We start from the raw sequence: 27,949 nt of genomic DNA, 5'->3' as shown, positions 1-27,949 counted from the left end.
AAATTACCTGTCAGTCAAACTCAGTGGGTGGACTGTGATGTCTTCTTCCTTAGATTTTTTTTGTTCAGTCTCTGTAGATGGAGCTCTTTTCCTTTTCTGCTCAGCCGTGGTGGTTCACAGCTGCTCCTGCCAACAGCTATCGATTTAAAGCAAAATGTTGCTGCTGGAAATGTAAAAAGCATGGCTTCCTGCATGATTTTATTTTAGCTGAGGAGAATGGGAAGTCTTTCATGAGCCTTACAGAAAGTACAAATGCATCTCTAACCAAAAACATAAAAAGCTTTACAACTAAAATGCATGCAAGATAGTGTAAGCTGCCCAAAAAAAGATTCCTCCATGTGTTGACTGTGAGTGTAATGAGACTTGCAGTAAGGAATAATCACATGATGGAGCTGAATCAAGTGTTTGCTTCATTCACCAATTCCAAACAACTGCCAGAAAGACTCCCGCAAAGATTCAGCTTTCATTGCCACCTGTGCTGTGATGATGATGAACACGAGGAGGCTGCAATCTTATCTTCACTGAATATTCCCTTCTTGTATGTGTGAAAGGAGGCACTGAGCAATCAGAAGAGACAATTTGATCAAAAACACGAATTTATTGAACTTGCATAAGCTGCCAAATTTCATACTTTCTTCAGACTGCAAACCTGCACTTTACTGAGTCTGAGCTGAGATGGTGCTGATTTGGCACATGTAGTCTAACTGAATGTGTCACAAGTAGAACTTTAAGGTTCATTCTTGACCTAAGAAGTTGTCATTTACATGTACTGGTGCATAGAAGATTAAAGACAACAAACATGTAATATCACAAATAATGGAAGAGAGAATCAGGCCTGGAGGATGATTAGAATAATATTTGGGAAAGCCAGACAAAGACCAGCTCAAGGTCCTGGAGAGAGCTCTGTTAGAAGAAGCTAAGATAATGTTTTGTGACTCCAAAATTAAAATTTGTATAGAGGAGTTGAAATGACAGCAGTGTAGTTAAAATTTTCACATTATTTTCATATTTAATAAATTAAGAACATTTTCAGAATAAAGTTGACATATTCAAATTATATTTAATGTTCTTAGATTTATACTTGAGCTTAGTCTCAAGATCATTTCCTTCCTCAAGCAAGTTCTATGAATTGCATTTGTAACTTACACACCTGTGATCTATAACTCTTAAATCAACAATCATACTGTCTATCACTGAAGATCATGTTCCTGTACAAGTGCTATGTTTACCACGTTGATGGCTTCTTTCTGCCTGAAAATGTCAATAAAGTAGAAAAATTAAGACACAAACAGAGTAAAGTCTAAACTGTGATTGACCTTTGAACCCTGAGGAACCCATCACAGTTTCTTTCTGGGGACTTTAACTTATAAAATGATTATTACTATCTTTTTTAATTTTTAATTTTTTTTTAAATGATTAAAAGACAAAACTGTGTAAATTGATTGATTGATTTATATGGTCTGACCTTTAAAGTCACCAGCTACATCCATCTGAACACCTCCGGGTGTGAAACAGAGTTTTCCACCAGCATCAACCAAAGCAGAATTTGACATATTTCCAGTTTTTTCCACTTCACTGGTTACCTCATTTATCTATATAATTTGAATGGATTCAATCATTGCACATGGATGAATGCTGTGCTGCCATCTACTGGGTACTTCAGGAACATTTGTCTGTTTCAGAGGCTAGAATTCAGTTCAGTAATGGTGCATTTCTCACCTCTCCTGCCTCCAAACCAGCTATTTTTAGCAGCCACACACAGGAAATTCCTCTTTTCTGAAGGCTTTAGAGTGATGCCTGCTCTCATGGTCATCTAATTAAAGTTAAGCTCAAAGCAGAACAGAAGCTGCTCTGAACAACTTAAACGGCATCTTAATAAGCAACGCTGAACTTTAATTTCCTCTGGAACATCCCGTGTTTTTACAGCATTTACAAACAGAACATTCATCCCCAAAACGCTGCATGTGTCAGCTTGTTTTCCGATATGTGGTACGTCCTGTCTTCACAGCATCATGGTGACATAACTGGATTTAAGAAGAACAACAGCATCAAATGGGTTCATGCCCTGAATTGGTGTGTGTTAGAGGGCTTTTTTTTTAAGTTTTACAAAGTTCAAAAGTCTTCAGTTTACATTCAAGATATTTTTTCATTCCTCGGTTTCCATGAAAAGAGCAAATAAATACAATAATGAATATATACACAATATGAAAAGCTTACATACATTTTCATACAGGTGACTGAATGTAAGTGATGCCTTCAATCACGGCTGCCATGGAGAGTACAACATGTTACAATCAACAGTATATCAATTATGAACAAACACTATGGCTTCCAAAAAGTACTATGAAAAAGTATTAAAATATATATAGTAATGTTCATTTAAGTGTCAGTAAAATGCATTAAAACTGGCTTTTTCCCTCACCTAAAGCATTCTAAATCCTGCAGAGCAGCAGGCAGCACAACGCTGAACTGAAGACACGTTCCCCTCATCACAATGCAGAAAGACATTATAACAAGATATGTAAAGTCACAGCAAACAGCAGGGACCATCAGCGACCCTGAGCTCACAATGTGAATGCTTTGATTCAGGACTTTCAGGGGAAACCATCGGGGAGGAAAGCTGAACATTTTCACTGTCACAAGCCAATCAACAGCTTATCAGTCTTGCACTCCTCCATGTTGTGATAAGCAGTTATGTCTGATGAGTGAACAGTGAAGGAGAAGCTGATTACAGCCAATCAAAGCCTCCCAGTCAGGTTCCATATACAAAACTGTAGCGATACACCAGACAGAGGCCATGATTAGAAAGTAGCTGCAGAAGATCTGCTGTAATAGACTGTCTGTAGCAAAACATGCCAGGTCGTGGAAGGTGACACTGGGTGAACCGATTCCTGATTATGTGGTCTTTGATGGGGAGATATCTGCTGATTTTAGTCCAAAATTTCAGTTTTATGGCACATTTATGCAAAGTTCTGCTATAACATATAAAAAATAAACAGTGAATTTGAGAGATTTGGCTTGTTTTTTTGGACAGTGTGAGCCACTTTAGACTGCACTTGATTGACATTTCCCTCACAGCTTTGTGACACCTGGGTGGGACAATTTACGCTTTAATGACCTCACATAATCGCCAGGATTATAAGATTAAGTTAAACATCCTGTGTGGGTTTGCAGGGCTTTTAAAGGGAATATTTCAGAGAATATTTGTGTTCATGCCCTATAGTAAAGCATTTTTGATATAAGATATGCAGTATTGATACTGAAACTTGTACTTTCAGCCTTCACTGGGGCCGTCACACTGACTTCCTCCTTTTGCCAAACACATTGTTGATGAGCTTGGCCATAGACTTGGAGCCGCTGTAGCGCCGTCTGTCAGCTCTGTACTTGAGATGCTCCATCACTTGCCGGATGAGTTGGGTGAAGAGGTTGGCGATGTCCTGGTAGCTCTCGGCCGCTGAGACCTCCTGGAAGTGGCAGTGGTTCTCTTGAGCCAGGCAGCGGCCCTCGTCCTCACACACCTGGCGGGCGTGACACAGGTCCTGCTTGTTACCCACCAGACACACAGGAACCTCCGTCTCCCTGAAACAGAGCCGTGGACTGGTGAGATTTGAGGATGTGGAGCCAATAAAATATTTTAACAAATATATATACTATTGGATTGCTTTAATATAGCATAATTTATTTGTAATTTGTTAATTATATCTTGTATCACTAATATGAATCTGAAAAGTTTATCAAATAAATTAAGTGAAGTAAAAAGTACAATATTTCTCTCAGAATATAAAGTAGCAGAAAATAAAAGTGCTCAAAATTGCATGAATGTGCAGTACTTGGGTGTAATGAGTTCTTTCCATCACTGTTTATTTATATTGTGCATCTGTTTGTATTTCCTGTTGACTGTTTCTGTGAAAATAAAGTTTATCTTAACCTTTTAAATCATAATCTTAAAATAGTTAATATACTGCATTCAAAAACAGATCCAAGCCACTACGTTTGATTTACACCCACACAAACACAGATGTCCACAGTCCTCGTCTCCATTAAGAATTACCGATCAATGATCTACATTCATGCGTATTGCTGGCTGAATAAATCTCTTCCCTGCACATTATAAGGATGCTTTGGCAGCTGATGGGGAGCCTGATGGATTCTTTCCATCACACTGAATTTACTGGATGCCTGTTGGTTTGCAGTGAACCCTTTGCACATCATCGTGAATCATTTATCAGTTTGCATTTGTCAGGATCAGGCAGGACTCGCAGCATTCCTGAGGATCCCTGTTCAGCTTCAGAGGCAGGAAAGCAGCACTCCACTTTGCTCTGTTTTCCCATCGTTTTTACAGCACGTTCAAAAAATAACTGAGCATTTCATGCCAAAAAAACATGTTTTGATGTTTTACTTTTGAGGATTTGAATGTTTTAACTGCAGCTGAAGCATTACTGTATGATGAGAAACACAGAATTCAGGAATGTAACTAAGTACATTTACTCAAGTACTTACATACACATTTGAGGTACTTGTACTTCACTTGAGTATTTTTGTTGTTATGGCACTTTCTACTTCTACCCCTCTACATTTCAAAAGGAAATATTGTTTTACTTTTTACTAAGCATTTATGATGTTTTGTTCTTGCACTATGGACCCACTTTATTTGTAATATAAGTATGTGTGTGTATATATAGATATATATGCTACTGACTGCCACACGGGAGGGCGGGGTTCGAATCTCGCTCAGGACAGCATATCCAGGTGGGTCCTTAGGCAAGACCCTTTGCAGTTAGATGCCTACACCTCAGATGAGAGCAACAATAACAGATAAAGACGTCGCCCGGTCCAACAAGGTCCACGTTAGGTGTTGGGGGACCAAAACTCCATGAAATCCATGAAGACTGCAAAGCAACTTGTGACCCAGTGCTCTAATATCTGTCGTAATTGGAGATTGATGAGGTACAATGTGCCTCATCCATGGTACAAAGATGCTACGGCAAGGGGGAGCCAGGACAACAGGTCAGTGCAGGGATGACATCTGCATCTCCGAATAATATAGATTGGGTACCAAGCCCCCAAGAAGCACAGACATATATATTTTTTAGTATTTTTCAGTATTTTTGTACCCTGGTATTTATACATATCACAAAATGTACAATAAAGTTGACTTTGACTTTTGATTTTTGACTTAAACTGCCTAACAGTGTATACAAGTACAACTGAAAAGATTTGTTGATTAATCAATTAGTTGATTGACAGAAAACTGCTATTACTGTACCAATAAGAACAAGAATAATCTAATATATGTATAATATAGTAATAATAGTAACGGGAGTCATTTTTCTGTGCTTTTAATACTTTAAATTCATTTTCCTGATTATACTTGCATACTCTTACTTCAGTAACCTTTTCCACGCAGGACTTCTATTTCTAACAGAGTGTTTTTACAGTGTAGTATTAATGTTTTTACTTCAGTAAAGAGGCTGAGAACCTCCTCCACCACGGTCAGTAAACTGAGAATAGAACTCATATCCATGCTGTTTCTATTGGCTGCTGGTCTGCATTTTCAGTTACATAAGGTTTTCACTCATGCACAACAGCAAAGATTTGTTTGTCAGATTGCTTTCAGTCAATATCCTCAATTGAGCTTTAAAACACCTTTAGTTTTTACACATTTCAACCCAAATCTTAATGCACTGAGCCTCATATGACACCTAAGTCAAAAATTGGAGAAAATATTTGCTTCAGTATATGACACGATTCACATAACCTCTCCAGCTCAGGCTCTGTGGACATAGTTTGAAACAACAGTCCAGCAGCTGCTCAGCTTCTGTTCACTGAAACAGCCTCGTTGTGCTTCTGACCCTTTGCAGTTGTCCATGCGCGCCTCCCGAATCTGCCGCAGGATGTTCTTGGCATTGATGAAAGAAGTGCGGTCGCTGATGTTGTACACCACCACAAAGCCATCTGCCCAGTCCACTGGCTCCTCCAGTATGCACCTGGCCCCTGAGCTCTGCCAAGGTCAAGACATGCTTTAATTTTGGCATCATACGGAGCAGATTAAATTCAGGTTAGTCGATATTAATTACTGACTTTTCATTTCACTGTGATTTTACACCCCTGGTACCCATAGCGAAAGTATTTTTTTGTTCTCAAATTAGCATATAATCAAACAGCTAAACAGGACTTTATCATGAATTAATCTGACAACAAACAAACCTTGAAAAATGGATGAAAGTTTAACACTTTTTCGGTGGTAAATTGTCTGAATATAGAAAATAACAGACTGTTTTTAGCTGCTATAAATGACATTAAAATGCTATTCAAGCTAGAATTTCTCCCAGAACTCATTACCCCTTTTTCTATATGCAATACATGTGCATTACTGTTGTCCCACTTATTCCAGAGCTATTTTTACTGCTGTTCTTTTTACCCTGAACAACACTAGTGTGCAGTCACGTGCAGAGTGAGGATAGGACTCGGCAGAGGTGACCTTGAGGAGAAATAAACAGTGTAGGAAGGACAAGGGGCCCGAGGACATGTCTGAGCCCTCGACCAGCAATGCCTCAGCACTGTAAAAACTCATTTATCCTGCTCTCTTTATTGACTCCATAGCTTCTTTATGCGGTCCAGGTCAGAAGGGCAGGACATCGACTCAGAGTTTCTTATGAAAGGGTGGTGTTACAGTCTGTTTAACCGACAAAGACAAGGACCGGCTCTTGTTCTGCTGAGCCAAGGAGTATTCCAATAAAATACTAACCCTGTAGTAAAAGGCCTCTCAGGTCTTTGGTCACGTTGAAAGAGAAGTAAGCAGGTTATATGGCTCTTTTCTTCAAAGAGACAGCCGTTGGCACACATCGCCTCAGGATACTCTCATAAACCCTTTAGATTCCCAACTTTAAGTGCTGAGCAGATCGTACACGTGCCGGCCAAAGGTAAGTACCTGACCATGGTTCATTCAAGGGCATGTGTGCTGCTTTCCCAGCAGAGTGAAAACCAGACAGTGTTTGCTGTTGTTCTGTGTAACGCTTGCAGCTCCAAAACAAGAAATTATTATCTTTTCACCTCAGCTGAAGGATTGCATCAAAAATTCTCCCATACTTGGGCTTTAAGAACTCTTTTGACCTGAATGGGTTGGTTTAGAAATAATGCTAAAGCTTCTCTTGGCCCTTGACATCTTGGAGACAGCTGGTTTTCTCCCAACACAGATAATTTTATTGGCATTTTTAGCACAACAGTGATATTGCCAGAGGTGAAATAACTATTGACTGAGGTCTGGCATGTAAGTGATGATTATCATAAGTCAAACAAAATGCTAGAATATGAACTTTCACATGGGTGGCTTTCAGTGTATTCTCTTGAAGAGATGTAATGCATTATTCATTTGGCTAACTTATCCCCTCTCAGGGTCATCCATGCGTCAAGTGCAAGGCAAAAAACACAATGAGTAGATTTCCAGTCTGACTGATGAAATGTAAGAGGAAACCAAAGAACTGAAAACAGGAAGTTATGCAGCTCTGCTTTTCTACTAAAAAGTTCTGGAAAATACATTACAACGTTAGATGTGTTGGTGATGTGTTTTACCTGAGAGCAAGGGTCAAAAACTTCCAGGTTCAGCTGCCTGCCATCGATCGACAGCCTTTTGTGGTAGAGGGAATCTGTAAGGATTAGAAACAGTGAGAAACCAATCAATTGATTCAAATATTGATGGGTAGATGGTGTGTTTTGCACTCTGTGATTTTTTTTTTTACCTGTCATCTTTAAGGTTTGTTTGTTGTTTCCTTTAGGTGTTGCTGCAGGTTCCCTCAGCTCTGCAGAGCTTTTTAGCATCTTTCAGCTCATTGTTTTGTTCATTCCTACCATTATCAAAGTGGAGCATTTAGCAGCTAAAGAGTTGAATATTGCCCTCAAGAGTTGGTGGAGAGAAAAACAGAGTTTAAATATGAGAAACTATGAACTAGATGTGCAGTAGAATCTGGAATTCACTGTTTTAATCTTTCTACATCTGTAATCATTTTGAATTATGCTGCAGGTCTCCTGAATGTTAATCTTGTGGATGCTCAGGGGAAATGTGTGCACCACTAAGTGACTAAACGGCAACATCCACAATGTTTGAAGATAAACTGCTCTCCAGGTCCAAAAACAAATCCAAATCAAGCCACAATCATCATCATCAAATCTGGAAACACTTACTGGCATTCGAGGCATATTCACCAATGAAGCGCCTGGTCAGGAACCGCACAAGGACAGCTGGAGGAAACAGACGAAATGAAAAACAACGAAACGAATCACGGCATCATTAAGCTCTCATCCCTCACAGGTGGCAGCAGCAGGGGGGGAAATGACCCTCATTCACTCGGGCAGGCGAAACACGGTGCCAACAGTCTCCAGGACTGGAGCGGTGAAACCGTAGCTTTGCATGAAAGAGGTTCCACGGCTTTTCTGGAAGCCTGCGTGCATATTTGGCGAGCTGAATGGTTATATTTCCCCTTCTGCTTTGCCTCCAGACTGAGAGCTACACATAAAACAGACCACACAATCAGTTTCAATTAAGGACCGAAGTACTCTGAAGCCTGCTGCTTCTGGTGGTCAAAGGCCTCTGAAGGGGTTCTATGCTACAGGGACACATTAATATGCAAGAAAATTCACCTTATAGGACTTTTAGACACAATAGCAATTATTTTCTTCACATTAATATTGATTTATTCAGACAGCAAAACAACAAGAGAATGAGACACATGCTGCATAGCAACAAGAAGAGGGAAAGAGCAGAAAAACATATTAAATGCCCTCATGCAGCCACCAGATGCTACAACATCTTCACAGTAACAGCTCTGCTTCACTGCCAGGCAGCTCAAATGGAGACATCCCATTGTTTTATGGACCCTGGACACAACACAGAGCCACTCTTAAGCAGCACCACAGAGACTGAACACTGATAAATGCAACAAGACCCCAAGCAGCAACATGGGTCCGACAACTTGCCGCACTTTGCCAACATTTTTCACTGAATAAAACCTGGAAAGTGTTAGACCGTGCAAACTTAAGATATGGTCACATAAACTGTTGAACGCATTGGAAAATAAGCTTGTGGAATCTTTGGAGGCGGTTCAGCTGCTACAGATCTCTTTCACATATCCCGTATGTAAACAAAGAGCAGGCCTGAGTGGCACCAACTGTCAGCGTAATACAGCAAAGCCAGAGTAAAAAACCTCATCTGGCTAATTACAAGATACACAAAACCAGTGGTGGAGAATCTTAGCTCCCTGAAAGTATAGTGCACTGACTCAGACTGACCAGACCTCAGTATGCTGTGTTTTCCTTTCTCCATGCTTGAAATCGGCTCTGACAGATGAGTTTTAATTTAACAAAGTTTAAATGCAGGGACCCTCTGGAGGCCAAAATAATCTCATTATTTTCATAAAATTTCAACGAATGGAGCCAATAAACGTATTGTTTGTTTGTTCATGTAATATGAAACCAAAGCCCAGTGAAACTACTGTTAAAGTTTGCAACAACCAACTAGCTACGTTAGCTTACTAAGAGGTCTGGGTAAAACAGAAGTTTTTACCAAAAGATGTGGTTGAATACCCTGGAAAAAAAGTGGTTAGAAGTGGAGCTTGTTTCAATTAAGGACTTTTTTTGGCTAACAACTGTTTTCAAGTTCATGAATGAACATTTCATGCTTATTTGCTAGTTAGCTAACAGCTACAGTTACAGTTAGCCAGTTAGCAAAAGGTACCAACTGGCTTCAAGCAGCTCATCATCATTATGAGTCTCTCCAGATCATCTATCTTTGCTTTAAGATGGTTAGCCTGATTTAAATAGGAAAATAAACAAATATATAATGTGGGACATTGTTAGCAAACAGAGCTGGGTGTGTTTGGGTGTGTTGTAGTGAGCAGGAGGCTATCCCCAACTCATCTGCACATCAACTAGTCCAGCTCACGTTTGGTTCAGCGTCCTCAATGTTGTTAAGACAATAAGACACTGAACCTGTGCTGCTTTACCTTCTATTTACATCTGCAATTCAACATACAGTCACTGTCTGTTGGTGAAGCCCCCAATAAGACTAACTCCACCAAAATGTAGGATTTTTGCAAACATGTACAGACCAAATTAATGTCTTATTAATCACATTTTATATTTTTTTTAACTCACAACCTCAGAATAGAGTGTGTTATTTCGTCAAAACAAAGAGTGAGGTTATACTGTAAGCACAGATTTAACCACCTTAAGTTTAATTTGAGTGTCTGGAGGGAAAACCAAACAGGCAAACACAATTAATCGATTAGTCAAATTGTACAAAGTTAATCTGCCACCATTCATAAATAATCAATGAAACAATAAACAAATTTTCTAGCAAACATTCTAAATGCTGCTTTTCTCTCATTTATGTTGCTGTAAATTTGATATATTTGGACTTCTGGGTAGGCAAAATAATATAAACTAGCATGTCACCTTGACATTTTTCTCAATTTTGCAATGCTTTGTTGACCAAACCATTAACTGATTAATGGAGAAAATACATCATCATACATCATTAGTTGCAGCCTTAATCTCCAATCTGTCCCATCTGAAAGTTATTTAATCGACACAGAGGCTTCTTTTCTGTTGTCTGCTACACTTGTATACTACCTGTTGTATAGTGGTTTAATATAGCATATAAAGAAGCTCGGGACCCCGAAAGGGATAAGTGGCATAGAAAATGGATGGATGGATATAAAGAAGCTTTCCATGCCTGGATCTGTGATATATTGTGCACCAGAAACCATCATCATTTGAAAAACACTGCACTGATTTCCACAACTGTTGGAACAAAAAGAAGGCAGCAAACAGAGCTTTTATACACATACAGACATGCTGACTTAGTGTTTTTTCTCTCTCTGTTTGCGCTAAAAATCACGTCCATCCACTCACCTGATTTCCCAGCTCCCTGACTCCCCAGCAGGGCCAGCTTGATGTCGTTCATGCCTGTGCTCTGTCAGGTCCTCAGTTGTGTTGTGTCTGGTATCTGGGTTTGCGTCGGCACACTAAGTGCTCCTTACAGTCCACCCTGGATTGGAGTACAGGACTGCCCCCCTCTCTTGCTCTTCAAAGGGCTGTTTCACTTTTTAAAACCCAATGGAGAGGAGGAGGGAGGGGGGGACAAGCGCCCTCCTCTTCTCTCTCTGTGTGTCTGTGTGCCAAGTGCTCCTTTACTCTGTCACATCTATCCTTTCTCTGTTTTCTGTCTCTCCTGCATCCAACATAACTCTCTCGCCCCTCTTTCTTTCCTCTCAGTCCATCTGTTTTCCTTCTTTCATTCCTCTCTTGTGACTATATATCTCTCTTTTCTGTCTTTTCCCCCTCTTACACAGAGGTCAGTGGGAGGTCATGGTTGACTAAACCTATTGTGCTGTTTCAACTCTGGCACTGTAACTGTGCGGCTGCCATCTACAGACATTCGTGTCATCGAAGTGTACTGTTATGGAAGCCCATTCCCATCAGGAAGAGGAAAAGGGTTAACTGATGATGAAATGAGTCCGAATTTATACACAAATTGTACATTTAGGACAAAATTACACTAATATAAGTTAAAGTGATGCAACCATGTCCCTTCGAAATTACATTTACTTACATATAGATGCTTATTTGCAACAGCAAATAGATATGTTTTTTTTATCAACCTAGTGAGGAAATTTTTCAAGGGACGTATTTGGAAAATTGCTAAAGTAGCAAATTCAAGCATTCACTGGCTTACTTCATTTGCTTTTTCTACAGTAGCCGCACTTCAAATCAAGTGTCCGTACCTCGCAACCAAAAATAGTGGTTTTTATGGTCATGATATGACCAAAATCCTTCACACTGTACACAGTAAAATTAAAAGGATAAATTGTAACGCAAAATCATAATAGGTCAAAATTTTGAACAGTAAATAAATTGTGTGATTTACTTGGACAGATTTATGGATACTACATCCTAGTACTTAGATAATAAGTTAATATTGTGACTTTTAAAGTAAATGTCATGAGATAGTTGTTACTTAATACAATAAATAATGATAATATAAAAAAAAAAATCTACATTTCGACTTACTATCTGATGGCCAGGACCTCTTGTTTCTCTTGATATTTCATAATTTTTACTTTAAAAGTAAGAAAAATAAACACACATAAACATCATGTTGCCTGTATGACTTTTTTCAAGATAATAAGGAAATGTTTTTAGTTAAAGTATCAGACAAGTTGACAAATATCTACATGTCTGCAAAACATTCACACCAGCGTTTTAAATATTGAAAAGGTTGACAGTGACTTGAAGTAATGGATGGGTTGTGTATGTAAACCTAACCACACATGGGATTCTGACGTCAAAGTCCTGCACTTTACACTAACTTAATATGTAAAAAGTTTAACTTCTTTTATTTTTAATCTTCAGAGCTTTTTATCTATTTTTTTCTTTTTTCTGGCACAAATGGTCTGGCTTCCTTTGTATTCCCTCAGGTGGTGGAGTTGTTATTGACCTCTTTGTGACAAGACCTGGCAACATCTCTCAGAGTCCAGCGTTTGTAATATTCTGGCTACACAGAGAGTCACTTCATTGAAACTGGTTGTTGGATTTTAGTGAAAAGAATGCAGTGATAAGATGGGGATAAAATTTGATGACTTCAGTTATGTACTGAAGTCACAGCTCAAGAGACCGAAGCAATAAAGCAAAGTTGAGTGACTTTGAGAAGCAAAACCATGAGAAGGGCAGCAATAAAATCACTGATTAGAGCATCAGTCATGCTCTTGACATCAGAATGAATCGATTCAGACGAGCAATCCATTTCCTTCAGCTTCAGCCACCACACAACATGTGGCACATGCAGCCAATAAATCATCCTCCAGTAGCTCCGATTAACTGCACACACACACACACACACACACCAACATCAGCCAAAAAAAAGAATATTCTTTGGACTAAAACCACATTTTTGTCCCCCGGATCCTCTTGCATGCTCATTCTGGGCATTTTGGGCCCATTTCCAAACTGGCTTCATTTGATCTTGTACTTGTTTGCGTGCAAAGTCAGTGACCCTCTTCCAGAAGAAAGTCTTGAATTTTACTGTCGACCATAGAGAGGGTTAAATTTATGACTTGGCTCCACTTATCTTTATGTTAACAGCATTTCACAAAAACACTGTTTTGTCTTGGTCTATTTACAGTTTCTTTGTGATTATAATGGTTGGAATAAATACCCCAAAATTTAGGATTTCCAAATCCAGATCCTTTTAAACACCACATATGTAAACAAGGCTTTAACAGTATATTATACACACAGTACATTATTCCACATGTCTTTGCATCGAGAAAACAATCAATTAATGTGAGACTGAAGAAATGTTTCAAAAACTCCTTTTTTGGAGTTTGGGCCACTCTTCTCTGTGACTTTAAGATCATGGAGTCAGACCTTTAAATACCATAAAGCAAAAGCTGTAATGATTAAATAGAAACAGCCTGACCTCATGTGCATCCAAATCCATTCATAATGCACGGCCTGCAAACTTGATGGACTTTTGAAATGTTTACTAAATTATACTCCTTCCATTCAGTGATGTTTAGATATCATATAGCCTGCAAATCAGCTTGCATGAGGCAAAATAATTGGTACCATATAACTTTATGTTTTGGGAGGCCAGATGAAGACTGAAATCACCAAAACATCACTTAAATTATTTGACTCACTTGTTAGAATGGAGGGGAATGTTGAGAGATTAATATTGCATACTGGGAAAATATCTTATCCTCAATCATGCCTAATCTCAAACCAGTAAAGGAAGAATTTTAATCAGCCATGAATGCTGAAACACTTGAGCTTGATGACCTCAATCATCTGCATGCGCTTTGGATCAGAAAAACCACCATGCTCCAACAACACAAAAATTTAAATAAAACCACTTTTCCTTTCATGCGTGCCATCATCAAAACTTCTCCATTGACCTCCCTGCTGTAATCAGGAAGTCCTGTGTTTAACTTCCAAGGCTTGCACACAGTGGAAGGCCCGGCCATCTATGGCAGCTTTTAATCAGGCGGAGGGAAAGGCCATTTCTCCTGAGCTTATCAACACGTGGCTGTAAAGAGGCTTTCACGTGGGACGACGTCATGTGCCCGCAAAACTACACACACCAAGAAACACATTATTCTCACAGCTGCATACACACACACACACACTCACACATGTGTAAAACCTCAACAAATCAACATCAAAGGGCACCATAGCACATCAGCAACATCATTACATAACGTCTGTGCACCAGGAATCTGTCTGGAAGCTTTCTGTTTATTCTGTGAAATTAGATTATCTACCAAGTGTGACATGGGAAAAGTTATGTTGGACAGAAGATTTCCTTGTGGCTGTTCGCCAAGCAAGAGATGCCATTTAAAGACGAAATGGTTCCTGTTACTGAATGTCACTAGGTTAAGTGGCTAGCCTGATATTTTTTCCAGAGATGTTGGCAACAATAATCATCAGAAGATGATGAACGGAATGTTTGCTAATGCCTTTTAACATATGCTCCATTGAAAACTGTACAAACACAATATATTTAATGTTTGACCTCATCAGCCTCATTGATTTTTGTAAATATCTGCTTATTCTGAAAGTTGTGGAATGGTGATAGCATCATGATTGGGTATGAAAGGGGCATCCTAGAAAAGGCTCAGTCATTCACAAGCCAGGATGGAGAGAAGTTCAACACTTGTAAAGCATCTTGTGAAGTAACAAGTATCAAATCAAATCAAACTTTATTTATATAGCACTTTTCATTCATAATAAAATGCAACACAAAGTGCTTTACAACAGTTAAAAACATTATAGAAAAACAGAGAAAACCCATCCCTTCCACCCTCCGTATGTACATACACACACACACACATACACACACACACACACACACACACACACACACACACACACACACACACATTCTCACCACTGACAGTAGCGAGACATGGCAAGGCACTGAGGATCTAGCTCAGATGTAGCTTGATTTAACTTGATTTTGCTTAGTAACATTATGTTAAATAATAATAATTAAAAAAAATGCTCAGTGTATAAAAGATAACTAAATAAATATCAGGCAAAGTGAACTGAAGCATGTTTAGCTCACTGTAGCTTATAGTTGTTTTATCTTAGCTCCGTTTGTTTAAATTAGCCTAGCTAAATTGAGGTAGTGATGTAAAAATAACAACAATGATCCAAAAAACGATCCAAAATTTTTCATTAAAGAAAGCCAAAGTAAAAATGACAAGCAAAGTAAATTTGTAAAGCTTTGATTCATTCTGTGGTTGCACATTAGCTTAACCTTATGTTAACTTAACTGTTTCAGTCTTTTCCTGTACCATAGCCTTAGCTAATTTAGCTTAATTTGACTTAGCTTAGTAACCTATCGATGTTTTCAGAATATATTGATAAACCAAAATTCTCAGTGTGAACCTTATCTAGTTGTTTAGTCGATTATAAATTAGTTTAGCAACTTCAGCTTAGCTTAGTTTATTTTGTTTAGTTTATTGCATCTTACCTGAGCACTTGACTTAGTTTAGTTCAACTTGACTTGGGTTAGTGATGTAGTTAGTCTATGTAATAAAAACAAGCAAACAAAAAAACTAAACACCTGAACACAACATGGTACAAAGTGTTTTACAAAAGACACACAGTCTGAAAGAACGAAATCAATAAATAATTATCATGTAACTTCGAGACAAACAATCACATTGAGAAAATCTGTAGTGTGTCACTACTGCAGTTTGAAATTTGAGAGGAAATGCTGGATTGCTTTATGCCACACGACCAGCAGAGGGTGTGATTCTTTCAAGACATCCATCAGCTGCAGATGATGGAGTGAATTCATAGAAAAATCCCAATTAGGCCCTTTTGTCTTTTTCAAGAAAACCAAGTCAGTGAAAGCCTTTGATTTTGTCACAGGAAATGACAGGATTTATGAGAAATGTGGTCTTAATCTTTGGCCACTCTCGCCAAAACAGCACCAGTGACTCGAGTTGGCAGCCATCGATCACTTTGACAGAGGTTTCACTTCATAATTGTTCCAAGAAATCAGAGTTAATTTGACTTTGATGTTTGGAAAAAGCTTGTGAACATCTTTTACTGTCCCATGCCTGTTGGTTGAGTTGAAACCACTGATTCCCTCCACAACTTCACACACACATCTTGAACATGTTAGTGAACCATTGTCCTCAGACTGGACGGATGAAGAGCAGAGGCAGCGAGGGTCCGACCCTTTTTTCTCATTCTTGTGTTTGGCCTCCATAACCCCTCTTCTTCTTCTTCTTCTTCTTCTTCTTCTTCTTCTTCTTCTTCTTCTTCTTCTTCTTCTTCTTCTTCTTTCCTTAAGTTTGATTTCCAAATTTGGGCACCAGAAATGTCTCAACATGCGTCTGAGAAGTTTGAATTTTGAAGTGAAGTGACGGATGGTAGTCTGTTTGGAGCTTCATGGCTTTGAAAGCACCCTAATCTCTGTCTTTGACACGAGAACATTCTCAAGTTAAATACGTAAAAGTTATGTTCGATGTTATCTTCTTTGCATGTTATAACCCAGAGCTATCTCACTGAGATACAGTCAGAAATAAGTTAAATGTGTCCTCTCTGAGCCAACTTCCTTACCCCTGCTAAGATCAGCTGAGGCCATAAAACTTAAACTTGGTTTGTGCGTACCCGCTCTACTCTCAACACTGTCCAAAGAAAACATCAAACACCAGACAAGATAATTCAAGAAAATAGAATTTTAATGCAATAACTTATCAGGACTGTGAGGAAATGAGTCTGAATGACCCTAAATAACACAAAGAGTACCAACAAATCTTGGCGGGCAGCTTTTTGGAGGAATCTTAAACGCAGATGAATGTGAGAGTGCCTAATAGTGGCAAATGCATACACTTGAGTTTGTTCTTAACATTAGATGTAGGTCTTATCTCAGATGAAGAGCACTGCAGGCACGTCAGTATTTTCCTCCTTTTTGTGTGTATTAGTGATTCACCCAACTTCAGACAGTGAGAGGGGAGCTGCATGCAGGCTTTTGATGTCCTTAAATGAAACATCTGCACGTTACAAGAGGGAAAAAAAAGATAAAGACTGCGAAGAGAGGAAAAAGAAAAAGAGCAGGCATGTGACTGAGGTTTACCAGACTGAATAAAGTGGGTTTAAAAGACACAAGAGGGGCATAAACCTCCCTTTGAACACATCTCACGGTCAATTTCCCCCATTTTATCCTAACATTAGCCACAGGGCTGCCGGCCCATGAAAGCTCCCTCTCATGTTTCTCTGCGCCTTCATTCAATGGCTGACGACTCTTGGGTCTTACATGAAGTAAACACAGATCAGAGATTAAAGCCAGTATGGAATGGGTTTTATCAGTGGCTGCAAGAGATTTTGTCCATTTGAAAATCTTTTATTGGGTTCACACACTAAAAGCACTCATGGTGCAGCTTGATTATGTTTCATTGAAGAGCATTTTGGCAAACATGGATGAAAGTATGAGCTTTCTGGCTCAAATGGCAGTCGCTTCATGCTGTTGCCTGCCTGACAAATTATGCTTAGCTGAATCTTGGATGAACAAAATGTTCTGAAGTCCTTCATGTTTAAAACTATCATGTTTAAGAGTCGAAAACCACAATCAGAACCTCGCGGCAGTAACGCGCAGGGAGCAGACCACCAAGGACTGCCGCAGAGTCCAGGAGAAACAAAAGCAGTCACGTCTGCTCAACGAGCCAGCGTTGAGGTTGAGCAGAGGTTTATTTAAGGGCATTTCCAAAGAAAACATGACAGAAAAGCAACATGTCCTCCTTTAAATTATGAATTTGACTCTGAGTTTAAACAATGGAACAGAAAAAGTTTCTACAGCTGCCATCATGCCAGAAAGAACATTTGTTCAGTTTCTCATTCAAAGTTTCTTGTTTAAATGGGAATCTTTATATATTGTGATATAAGATATATTTTATGTTAGTTTGTAATCAATAAAAGGGTCTTACCAAACCTTTTTCACTGGCATGCCCATAACCTCCTGCTGCTGAAGCTCCAGTAGGGGTCATGGCGGCCTCCATTACCCACCACAGTGGGACTGATGCTCCAGGTTCAGACAGATTTGAACCAGATACAGCACAGCTAGCCTCTTAGAAACAAACCCACCATGTTCCCTTCACACTGAGATTGTTTCTCTGAGCACATTTAAGTCTTCACTTTGAGTGTTGCGACTTCAGAATTCTCAGAGTCTCAAGGATCGAACCCACATCCTCAGAACGGTCTTCTGTTATACTGAGCTATCGAAGAAGAATGTTATGGCTGTCACTGTTCTTTGGGTGTTAATGTGTGTATGTGTGTGTCCTTTTGCCTGGCATGTGTGTGAATGGTTGCAGGTGAAGGGGTGTGTAAACAGGACTCCTCCTCTGAGCCAGCCGGTGCCCAATCCCCTGCGAGCTGTTATTTCCTGCAGTCTACAAGACTCGTCTGAGCCTGGCAGTCTGCGGCTGGCATCTTGCGTGACCAGTCCTTCACGCACATAGAAAAGCATTCCATGGTCTGAGGTAGTTTTTGTCTGAGCTTGTGTTCTTGATATTTTTGTTGTCACCAGATTCAAATTGAGCTAAGTTAGAGAGGGGATTGATTTTTGGCACACACTAGAGATGCTGATTGTTAGCCTCATTAGGCTTAGGGGTGCTGTTTCATGTTGTATTTTGATTCTTGGTTCTCACCTTTTACTGTAGGCCTCATTTGAGAGGGTTTTACTTCTATTCTGTGTGGTTAAGGTAAGCTCTCATTTTTGGAGAGTTCTCTTTTGGTTTTGATTATTTCATTTGTTTGAAAAGCACCCACTCGCTCTTTGTCTTGTCCTGGCCTTTTGCCTTTTGTGTACTAAAACAATTTAAAACACTTTGATTTAAATAAATAACTAATTTCAACCACTGACATTCGGTTGTTTTTTTGTTACTTCCTTTCCCCTAGCGAGCTGGGTTGTAACAAAGAAGAAGACATGCTTTATTAATCACCACACAACATGCACATGCCATGCATCGGTGAACACAACAACAACAACACAACATGCACAATGCCGTGCTTTTTGGTGAAATTGTTCCTCCGCATTTGACCCATCCTGGTAAGTCCTTCCTCTGCGGCAGACCAGGAGCGGTGGGCTGCCAGCTGACAGCAGCGCCTGGGGACCCAACTATCTTTGTCACCATTGGTCAGGTGGTGATCTTCTTGCATGTTTTTAGTGGGTTTTTTTGTGGAGGATACCCCAGGTGAACACGGGGAGAACATGCAAACTCCACACAGAAAGGCCCCTTTCCTCGAGATAGGCACCCCAGGCGGGAATCGAACCCAGGACCTTCTAGCGGTGAGGCAATAGTGTTACCACAGTTCAACATTGCCACTTGTTTCAGACCGTTGAACCTTTGTTCCTTGAGGTTTTGAGTCGTCCTCTGGGTGTTGCAAACTAATCAAGACATTCCAGAATGAACCCCACAACCTTAAAAGTCCTCAAGTTACTCCTTGAGTCATTCAGTCCAAGACACTCAAACTCTATTCTTTAGACGTCAGACTTCAAACTTCACTGAGCCTCATAAGGACTGAACCCTCCACCAAAACCTCCCGAGCAGACCTTAAACATCCAGAGATATTTGTTCAAACACTCCAACGCTGTGTCTCTTAGAGCTCTTGACTCTTTCCTCTGCATGTGGGACTTCAAAAAGCTGCCTGAGGACTGAATCCTAAACTTCAAACCTTCACAGCAGTCCTCTTACTGACTGAGCCAGACAAATAGACACAGTGATCATAAAGCTGCCCTAGACCCTACCAGGTCCCCCCTGCTCAGCAGTACTGTATTATTGTGAAGTGGAAGCGCCTAAGAGCAGCAACAGCTTGACCACGAAGTGGTAAACCATGCAGACTCACCAAGCAGGGCTGAAGCACGTAAAAATCACCTGTTATCAGTTGCATCAATCACTACAGAGTGAATGCCTCTGGAGGCAACATCAGCACACAAACTGTGTGTCAGGAGCTTCATGAGATGGGCTTCTATGGACGAACAGCATCACCATATGGTTCACAGACAAATGGGCACCATGTTCTTGTTCCACTGCAGGTTGTGGACCAGGTCTTGTTGTCCAGAGACATGAGAGAGTTGAGTTTGTGCGACCAGTGGTTGAGCAGGTCTTTGATATTCACATATGTATGTGATGCTTTCCTGACACACTGATGAACTGCCTGCTCAGCAAAACACGCTGCGTGTTAATGTGATTCTTTGGTGTGATGAATCACACTTCACTGTCTGGCAGTCTGAAGGATGAATCAAAGCAAAACTCCCCCCATTCAATCCCAGTCAAAGCAAGACATGCAGTGCATGTTGACGTGAAGCATTTCATCTCAGTGTTTCATGATTTACTCTGCATGATTTCATTCAGAGAAGATGAGTCGCTGTCTCGTGTTTGTGAAACTCTCACATTCTCTTCCTGCAGAGCCGTCACTGTCCAGACAAGACAAAGGAGTTCATCCTCAGCAACCTCTAAAGTGAAATGAAGTTATGTTTTAGTTAGTGTCAGTCTGATTGCATCATTTTACTGTCTGAGGAATTTACATATCACCTTATTATATATATATATATATATATATATAGAGAGAGAGAGAGAGAGAGAGAGAGAGAGAGAGAGAGAGAGAGAGAGAGAGAGAGAGAGAATCAACATCTTCAGAGTGGAAGAAAACAAACCCTGATGATCTGCAGATCAGCTGTTTGCAGAAACCAGCGGACAGAATGTGAAAAGAAGCAGGAACCAAAATAGTGAATATCATATAAACAGAAAAAAGAAAACGCACAAAACCTTCAGCTTGAAAAGTCTCACTGCAAATACTGTAATTTCAAACTTCTGATGGTACGAATGTAAAGTCTTAGATACAACAACGCCCCCTGGTGGAGAAGTTGTGTGACAGCTTGGAGAAGCGCAACAAAAAATAAATTAACCTCAAAAACCACTAAAAACATCTTTTCATGGACAGTGGATCATTGTGCTATGACTCTGATTTTAACCTCCAGTTTTAGTAAAGTAAGTTGTAAATAAGTAAGAACTTTAGTCAAATGCATCTGTTTAGTCCTCTTTGATTTATTTGTAATTTGCACACAGCTGCATAAGTTTTCTTCAGAGGGAGGCAGAGATAAGCAACATTGTTCTGGGAAATAATTAGCAGAGTAATACTCATCCTTATTAGCTGCTGGTCGTTTCCCAGCCTGGTCAGAATTTCAAATGAGAAAATATAAAGCCAGTTTTACAATATTCCTCCACAAATCAAAGGTGCACTTTCACAACTGTTCATGCTGATTCTGTTACCAGCGTTTGAGTTGTATGGAGTTTTATTTTCTAAGCTTTTAGAAACTCTTTGAAAACAGTAACAGTGACTGAAGATAAAAATAGATTTTTGAAAGGAAGTATGGCCAGGAGAGAATTTTTTATGTTATAAAGGATGAAAAACCAGCTGCAAGTATGTACTGTACCTGTATTACCTCCAGCCTACACAGTGATCTTTGAGGCCCTGATTCAACCTGAGTAGAGTTAACTGAAGTTCAAATATTAAAACATACAGTACGTTTAAGAGGTACACTGACATTTCTAAATGTGTTTCAAACATGTGTCTTCAGTTTCAATTTGTTAAACAACCAGAAAAATGTCTCATTCACATTTCATAAGACATTTATGAGATTCTACGCATACATTAACAATAACGTGCATTTGACTGATTCCATTCAAATCACTATCAGTCACTTAGAAAATATATTTGTGCCTGAAATTCTTTGAAAATATGTGAAAATGACTGAATCCGCTCATTTCCCCATAATATGCTTACATTCATGGAAAAGTAAAAGTATAAAATTATTCTAACGGTCTCCATCCATTAAAAGGCTTCAAGAACCCTGCACGTATTTCCTAAACTAGTTACAGGTAATATTTTTTCCCACCAAACACGTATCTCTTCTTCCTGTGGCTCTCCTTCCTCTTCCTGCTGAGCCAGCAGAGGCGAGCTCTGTCCATTGTGTCCTGGCTGGCTGATGGAAACGTCCGGTCAGGAAAAACCTCCTTCAGTTTGCTCAAGAAAAACACCTCAAGGTTTCGGCCGGCCTGGGCCACCTCTGAGTCCGGCTGCACAGCAGAGGGAGATATACATGAAGATGGAGAGTTCAGAGACTATTATTCTGGATTTAAACTCAGTTTATCCAGGGATATTTGATTTACAGCAGACAGACATTATGTGACTGGCCTGTGGGCCAGTTTTAAGATCGGCCAGACAAAGAGCTGTCTTAAGTCGTCAGCCCAAGTTGTTTATTACAACCTCTAGTGGCCAGAGTAATTATGACAGGAGCAAAGGAGGAAGTCAGGTGATGTAGTAGTCCTACAAAGAGCAAAGAAAGGTGGGGGTGGATGGATGGGACCAACAAACACTGGACCGTCCCATGTGAAAAGTCAACAGTGACTTATTTTAACATCCCTAACGTACGTAACACATAAGGGGACCATGAAGTTTGGTGCAGACACTCATGGTCTCCAGAGGATGAATCCTACTGACTTAGCTGATCTTTTTCATTTGGAGACATCATCAGATTAAAAATTTTACTTTGGTTTATATGGCACTCCCATCAGCCTCAGAGGTCCTCTGCTCATTGCTAGCTCATTAGCAAATATGAGCATGTTAAAATGCTAAACTAAAACAATGAACATGTTAAACATTAGAAACACTCTTACTGTGAGCTTGTTAGCATGCTAACGTTAGCACTGAGCTCAAACTTCCTCTAGGACAGCCTCACAGAGCAGCTAGCATGGCTGCAGACTCTTGTTAAATGTCATTTTGGTTGATGGACACTCCTGATTGGCAGTCTCTACATGAAGAAATCAAAGAGGAAAAGTGGCCCAGTTTTCTGCTACATGTACAACTTATTCCCACCGGCTATAGAGCAGAAATGATTCAATAAGCCTCCAGGAGAAATTAGATTAAAGTGGGGAGTCCATGCAAAGTAAAAACTTACATAATTGAAGGTAGCGCAGTTCTTGAACATGAGCAGGACGTCATCGACAAACTGCTCGGCGTTGAAGTAATGGAGAGTGTTGCTCTCATCCAGTTTCCTGCGGATCACCGACAGGTTGATGGGCCTCTTGATGATCTGGTAGTAGTTTTGAGCCTGGAGCACATTTACAGGGATAACATCATTGTTTTCATTTTAAAATCGAGGTTTGTTGTGAAAGTTAAGTGAAGCAGTTTGCATACACAGTCCAATAGTGCAGTGTTTTCTTAGGTAAAACCATCACATACGGCCATCACTCTGCTGTTTCTGTATTTCTCTATGTAGTTATTATGACATGTATTTGTGCAGTTTTCCACTGATGCATGTTATTCATGGTTCTGTAAGATAAACATGTTACAATGCAGGGTTAATGCAAATCTGGTGGACTGACCAGAGGGCTGACAGGTTCATGGAACGGAGCGCTGAGTGTGTGACAGTACAGCAGCAGAGTCAGCTTCTCACACCTCTGCACAGGAAACACACACACACACACACACACACACACACACACACACACACACACACAGAGTCAATAAAAAGCCTATGTTCATCGACTCATGGGCGGATGTTATATGAGGGTGGGAGAGTTTATTTTCTCACTTTGAATCAATGTTGATGTAACTATTGGCCTAATGAATGAACTGTTTCTACACCTGCAGCTCACCCTCTGGTCCTGGTCAGACAGTGTGTACGGAGCTTTGACTCCCCCGCAGGAGTACATGTTCTCACAGTCGTAGTTCTCCGCAGGCTCCTGGTCAGTTCTGCACAGCGTGCACATCCAGTCACCTCTGCACAGGACCACACAGGTCATTTCATAGGTCAGAGATCAAAAAATGTAGTTTCTGATTATTTTACTTTATTAGCATGCTTAATTAAAGTGTACTTTCATTTCACTTCATTTTTAAGTATATTTAGTTATATTTCTACTTCAGTACACTTTTTAAAAAGTTGTGCAAGAATTTACACTTCAAGTAATCAAGGATTCTCAAGGGTACTCGAGCACACTTAAGTATACTTACAGGTGACAAAAATAGTACAAAGTGTATTTGGATATATTTTTACGCCTGGCAGAAAGGCAAACAACAGCACAGCAGCAGAGTCAGCTTCTCGCACCTCAACGCAGGAAACACACACACACACACACACACACACACACACACACACACACACTCCCTCGTCCTCTCCATGCGTTCAAGTGTCCCTAAGCAGACATTTAACCCCAAACTGCAGACATTTAATCCCATGAGGGAAGAAAAATGTGAGTCTAGATTATCCTAAATTAGACCCTTTTCTAATCTGTGCCTGTTATTTGTAGCAGTGTGTGTGGAGCTGATGAAGGTGCTGGGTGACCATACTGTACTTACAGTGGGGAGCAGATGAGAGGAGGTATATGACAGGCCAGGTGGTAAACTTTAGGGCAGCGGTCACAGCAGAGCAGATCTCCTCCATTCAGACACACGGCACAGAAATCTTCACTCTCCATCTCCTCGGTCTCTGGTCCAGGTTCAGGCTGCTGGATGGACGAGTCCACCTCCTGCTGCGAGCAGCAAAGATCCGGTCTTTGGTCATCACTGTTGTCCATTTGAACCACATCTCCTTCACATTTAGTTTCAGATTCATCCTCCAGCTCCAGGGATTGATCCTGATCTGCCTGTGGTTCTGGATCCAGTTCGATCACCATGGTCTGCTCCGGATCTGGATCCAAATAAAACGTTTCTGAATCGGTTTTCCCATCCGGCTCCCATTCATCAGACCCAGATTCAAACAGGATGTACGGCTGATCAGGGTTAGATTCACAGTCGAAGCCTGAGTCCTGCTCTGGTTCTCCAGTGGAGGAGCTGTCAGGACAGTACGGTTCAGTCCAGGACATCTGTGTTGAACCTGGCTGGCTCAGATCTGCTGGATTACACTGAGGTGACGCTTCTCTCATCTGCAAAGTGTTTTCCTCATTTTGCCTGAAGTCATTCTGCAGGTAGAGACAAGGAGAAAAGGGGATCATAAAAGGAAGTTCAGCCGATCCTTGACCCACATGAAAGGGTCTAGACTTTCATCGGTGTACCTGCTGAGGATGGGAGACGTCACGGTGGAGCTTGGCTTGTGTTTGGCATGGCAGTCGCACCAGAGACACCACAGGCTGAAGAGATGACGATAAAAGCACTGACTGGAAGTTCAGACGCTTCAAGCTCACCACAGGTATGCAGGAATTACCCAGAATCCTTTGGGCCTCTGGGTGAATGCTGTGGAAGTCAATGAAGGCTTGAATGACTGATTGTAAGTGGAGCGATAGTGTGTTAAATGCAAATCATGCTTTCATTGTATCCAAGAGGGTCTGAGGGGTCCACGTGAACCGCCCGCATGCAGCTCTCAATTTATCACCACATGGACTGTACACAGAGAAAATACAGGCTGACCAGTTAGCCAGCTTTAGAGCTGCATGTGGGCAGATTTTTGAAGAATGGACAAAGGCTAGCTGTTCCCACCTTTCTCCAGTCTTTATGCTAAGCTAAGCTAAGCTAATCATCTCCCTGCTCCAGCTCCATCCTAAATGCAGACCCTGAGGAAGAAATATTACACTTAAATGGCACTTTTTCAAGAACGTATTAAGTACACTTTATGTGTTTTTGTAATCTTTAGAATACTTAAGTGTCTTGATGTAGTCCTTGAATGTGAGTATACTTGTGTACTTGAAGTGTAAATAGTTGCTAATTTGGCACAACTTTCTACAAACTTAAAGTGTACTGAAGTATACTGGTGAAAATCAGGATCTATGAGCATCCATCCATCCATTTTCTACGCCACTTATCCCTTTCAGGGTCGCGGGGGCCTCACCTATCTCAGCTGTCAACGGGCAAGAGGCGGGGTACACCCTGGACCGGTCGCCAGCCGATCGCAGGGCACAAACACACAAGCATTCACACTCACACTCACACCTAGGGGCAATTTACCAATTAACCTAATGAGCATGTTTTTTGTCTGTGGGAGGAAGCCGGAGTACCCGGGGAGAACCCACACATGCACAGGAAGAACATGCAAACTTCACACAGAAAGGCCGAACCGGCGACCTTCTTGCTGTGAAGCACACGCACTACCTGCTTGCGCCACCATGCTGCCCGGATCTATGAGCATTCCAAACACATCCATCCATCCATTATCTATACCGCCTATCCCTTTCGGGGTTGCAGGGGGCTGCGGGGGGCTGGAGCCTATCCCAGCTACAATGGGCGAGAGGCGGGGTACACCCTGAGCCGGTCGCCAGCCGATTTGCCACATGCAAAGACAGACAAACATTCACACTCACACTCACACCTACGGACAATTTTAGAGTCATCAATTAACCTAATGAGCATGTTTTTGGTCTGTGGGAAGCCAGAGTACCCGGAGAGAACCCACGCATGCACGGGAAGAACATGCAAACTTCACACAGAAAGGCCCCGCCTGACCCGGGGATCGAACCGGCAACCTTCTTGCTGTGAGGCACGCACACTACCTGCTGCGCCACCGTGCAGTCCATTCCAAACACATTTGCAGTACAATTGCACTATATCACCAATGTTGGAAATATGCTTAAAGATACTTAAAATGAAGTGAAATTAAAGTACAGTTTAATTAAGCATGCTGATAGTTAAATACAAAAGACTTGAAAATAAGTATGCTTACCATATGCTTACAATAAAGTACACTTTTTGTAAGTACTTTGAAATACCACTTTACGGACAAAGCAGATGTCAAACTACTATAAAATACATGTTGTCATTGTGTTTTTCCCTGTGTTTATTTATTTTGTACCTTATTTTCTTTAATAAAGCTGCTACATCTTTTCCAGGTGGTCTGAGTGGTTTTTCAGATGACGGAGAAGCTGCTCTGGTCTGTCCGTTGCAAGACCAGTTCGTCTCTTGTTCCATCTCACAGAATCCAGCGCTGCAGAGCTATTTTTAAAAAGAAAAACAGATGTTTGTCATGTCATTCCATCATATAAATAGTTTAACTAAATATCAACAACAATCTTCTCCCACTTCAGCTTAAACTGTGTGCTGTGTTACATGTTCAGTGAGACTTGGCTCCTCTGCTGTGCTTGCTGGATTTAAACCAGTTTCAGATGGCATGGCCTCGAGTGCCAGTGGCAACAGGGCGACCCGCCTTTGGGGAAAGTTTCCATGGCGTCTGTAAGCCAGGTGCGCCATCTCCAGGAGATCTGGGCTCTTGGGCTGAGATAAAAACATGAGAGGAAAACATAGAGGAAGGTGCAGGTTTGAAATCTCCTGCAAGCTCAGTGTCTGATGGCGAGAAACACCAAAGAAAATCACCAAACATGATGTAAAGGGAGCTGTAGGATTCTTTTACGATGCAGTTGACTGCTCATTTGTACAGTAATATCTCATATTTAAGTAAAATGAACGATGATTCTGCATATAAAAAAGCCACTGGCTACATGATAATTAGTAACAGAACATTAACAACTTACAGGAATCAGGTTTAAGCTGCATCAAAACTTACCTGAATGTGAATGTAAGCGAGGAAAAAAAGATGTCTGCTCCGGAAAGGCAGGAGTATGTGTCTCCAGGTGTATGAGAGCTGAGGATGAGAGGCACGGCACTGTTCCATGTGTCCAGTACCAAGGGGGGCACGGATGATTTGATTGGTGGAGAGCGGATCCAGCCTCAGCCTCCTGACATTTCAGCACTGCTCACTGCAAGCAAGCGTATCATATGAACCATGTTGCAGAATCATGTGATGCTGTTATTAGCCTTTCGCAGTAGTCAGGGGATTAAAGCATGAAGGAAAAAGCAGAGCAGCAGGCCACCAAAGTGAAATGAAGTGCATCTATCAGTGAAACATTTAGGAGAAATTCCTTCACAGATTTGATGAGGTGGAGCTCTCCAGTTG

The 27,949-nt window shown here is 40.7% G+C and overlaps 2 protein-coding genes across 2 annotated transcripts; both read right to left on the bottom strand.

Moving 5' to 3' along the window:
- Nucleotides 1–2,937: 2,937 nt before the first annotated feature.
- On the bottom strand, nucleotides 2,938–10,987 carry rerglb (RERG/RAS-like b). The gene is made up of 5 exons (XM_070972773.1): nucleotides 10,909–10,987; nucleotides 8,182–8,238; nucleotides 7,573–7,646; nucleotides 5,853–6,001; nucleotides 2,938–3,579 (listed from the first exon to the last, which is right to left on the bottom strand). Exons 1-5 carry the CDS (start codon nucleotides 10,958–10,960, stop codon nucleotides 3,294–3,296), a joined length of 618 nt encoding a protein of 205 aa, XP_070828874.1. The 5' UTR covers nucleotides 10,961–10,987; the 3' UTR covers nucleotides 2,938–3,293.
- Nucleotides 10,988–21,103: 10,116 nt separating this feature from the next.
- On the bottom strand, nucleotides 21,104–27,693 carry LOC139337032 (E3 ubiquitin-protein ligase TRIM33-like). The gene is made up of 9 exons (XM_070971320.1): nucleotides 27,560–27,693; nucleotides 27,106–27,270; nucleotides 26,852–26,991; nucleotides 25,125–25,302; nucleotides 24,430–25,031; nucleotides 23,730–23,853; nucleotides 23,457–23,531; nucleotides 23,030–23,182; nucleotides 21,104–22,148 (listed from the first exon to the last, which is right to left on the bottom strand). Exons 1-9 carry the CDS (start codon nucleotides 27,665–27,667, stop codon nucleotides 21,945–21,947), a joined length of 1,749 nt encoding a protein of 582 aa, XP_070827421.1. The 5' UTR covers nucleotides 27,668–27,693; the 3' UTR covers nucleotides 21,104–21,944.
- Nucleotides 27,694–27,949: the final 256 nt, after the last annotated feature.

Source organism: Chaetodon trifascialis, chromosome 10 (genome assembly GCF_039877785.1).
Source record: "Chaetodon trifascialis isolate fChaTrf1 chromosome 10, fChaTrf1.hap1, whole genome shotgun sequence".
In the NCBI taxonomy this organism is placed as follows: Eukaryota; Metazoa; Chordata; class Actinopteri; order Chaetodontiformes; family Chaetodontidae; genus Chaetodon; species Chaetodon trifascialis.
Note: the sequence above shows the minus strand (reverse complement) of the source record. Positions and strands in the feature narration are given on the sequence as shown.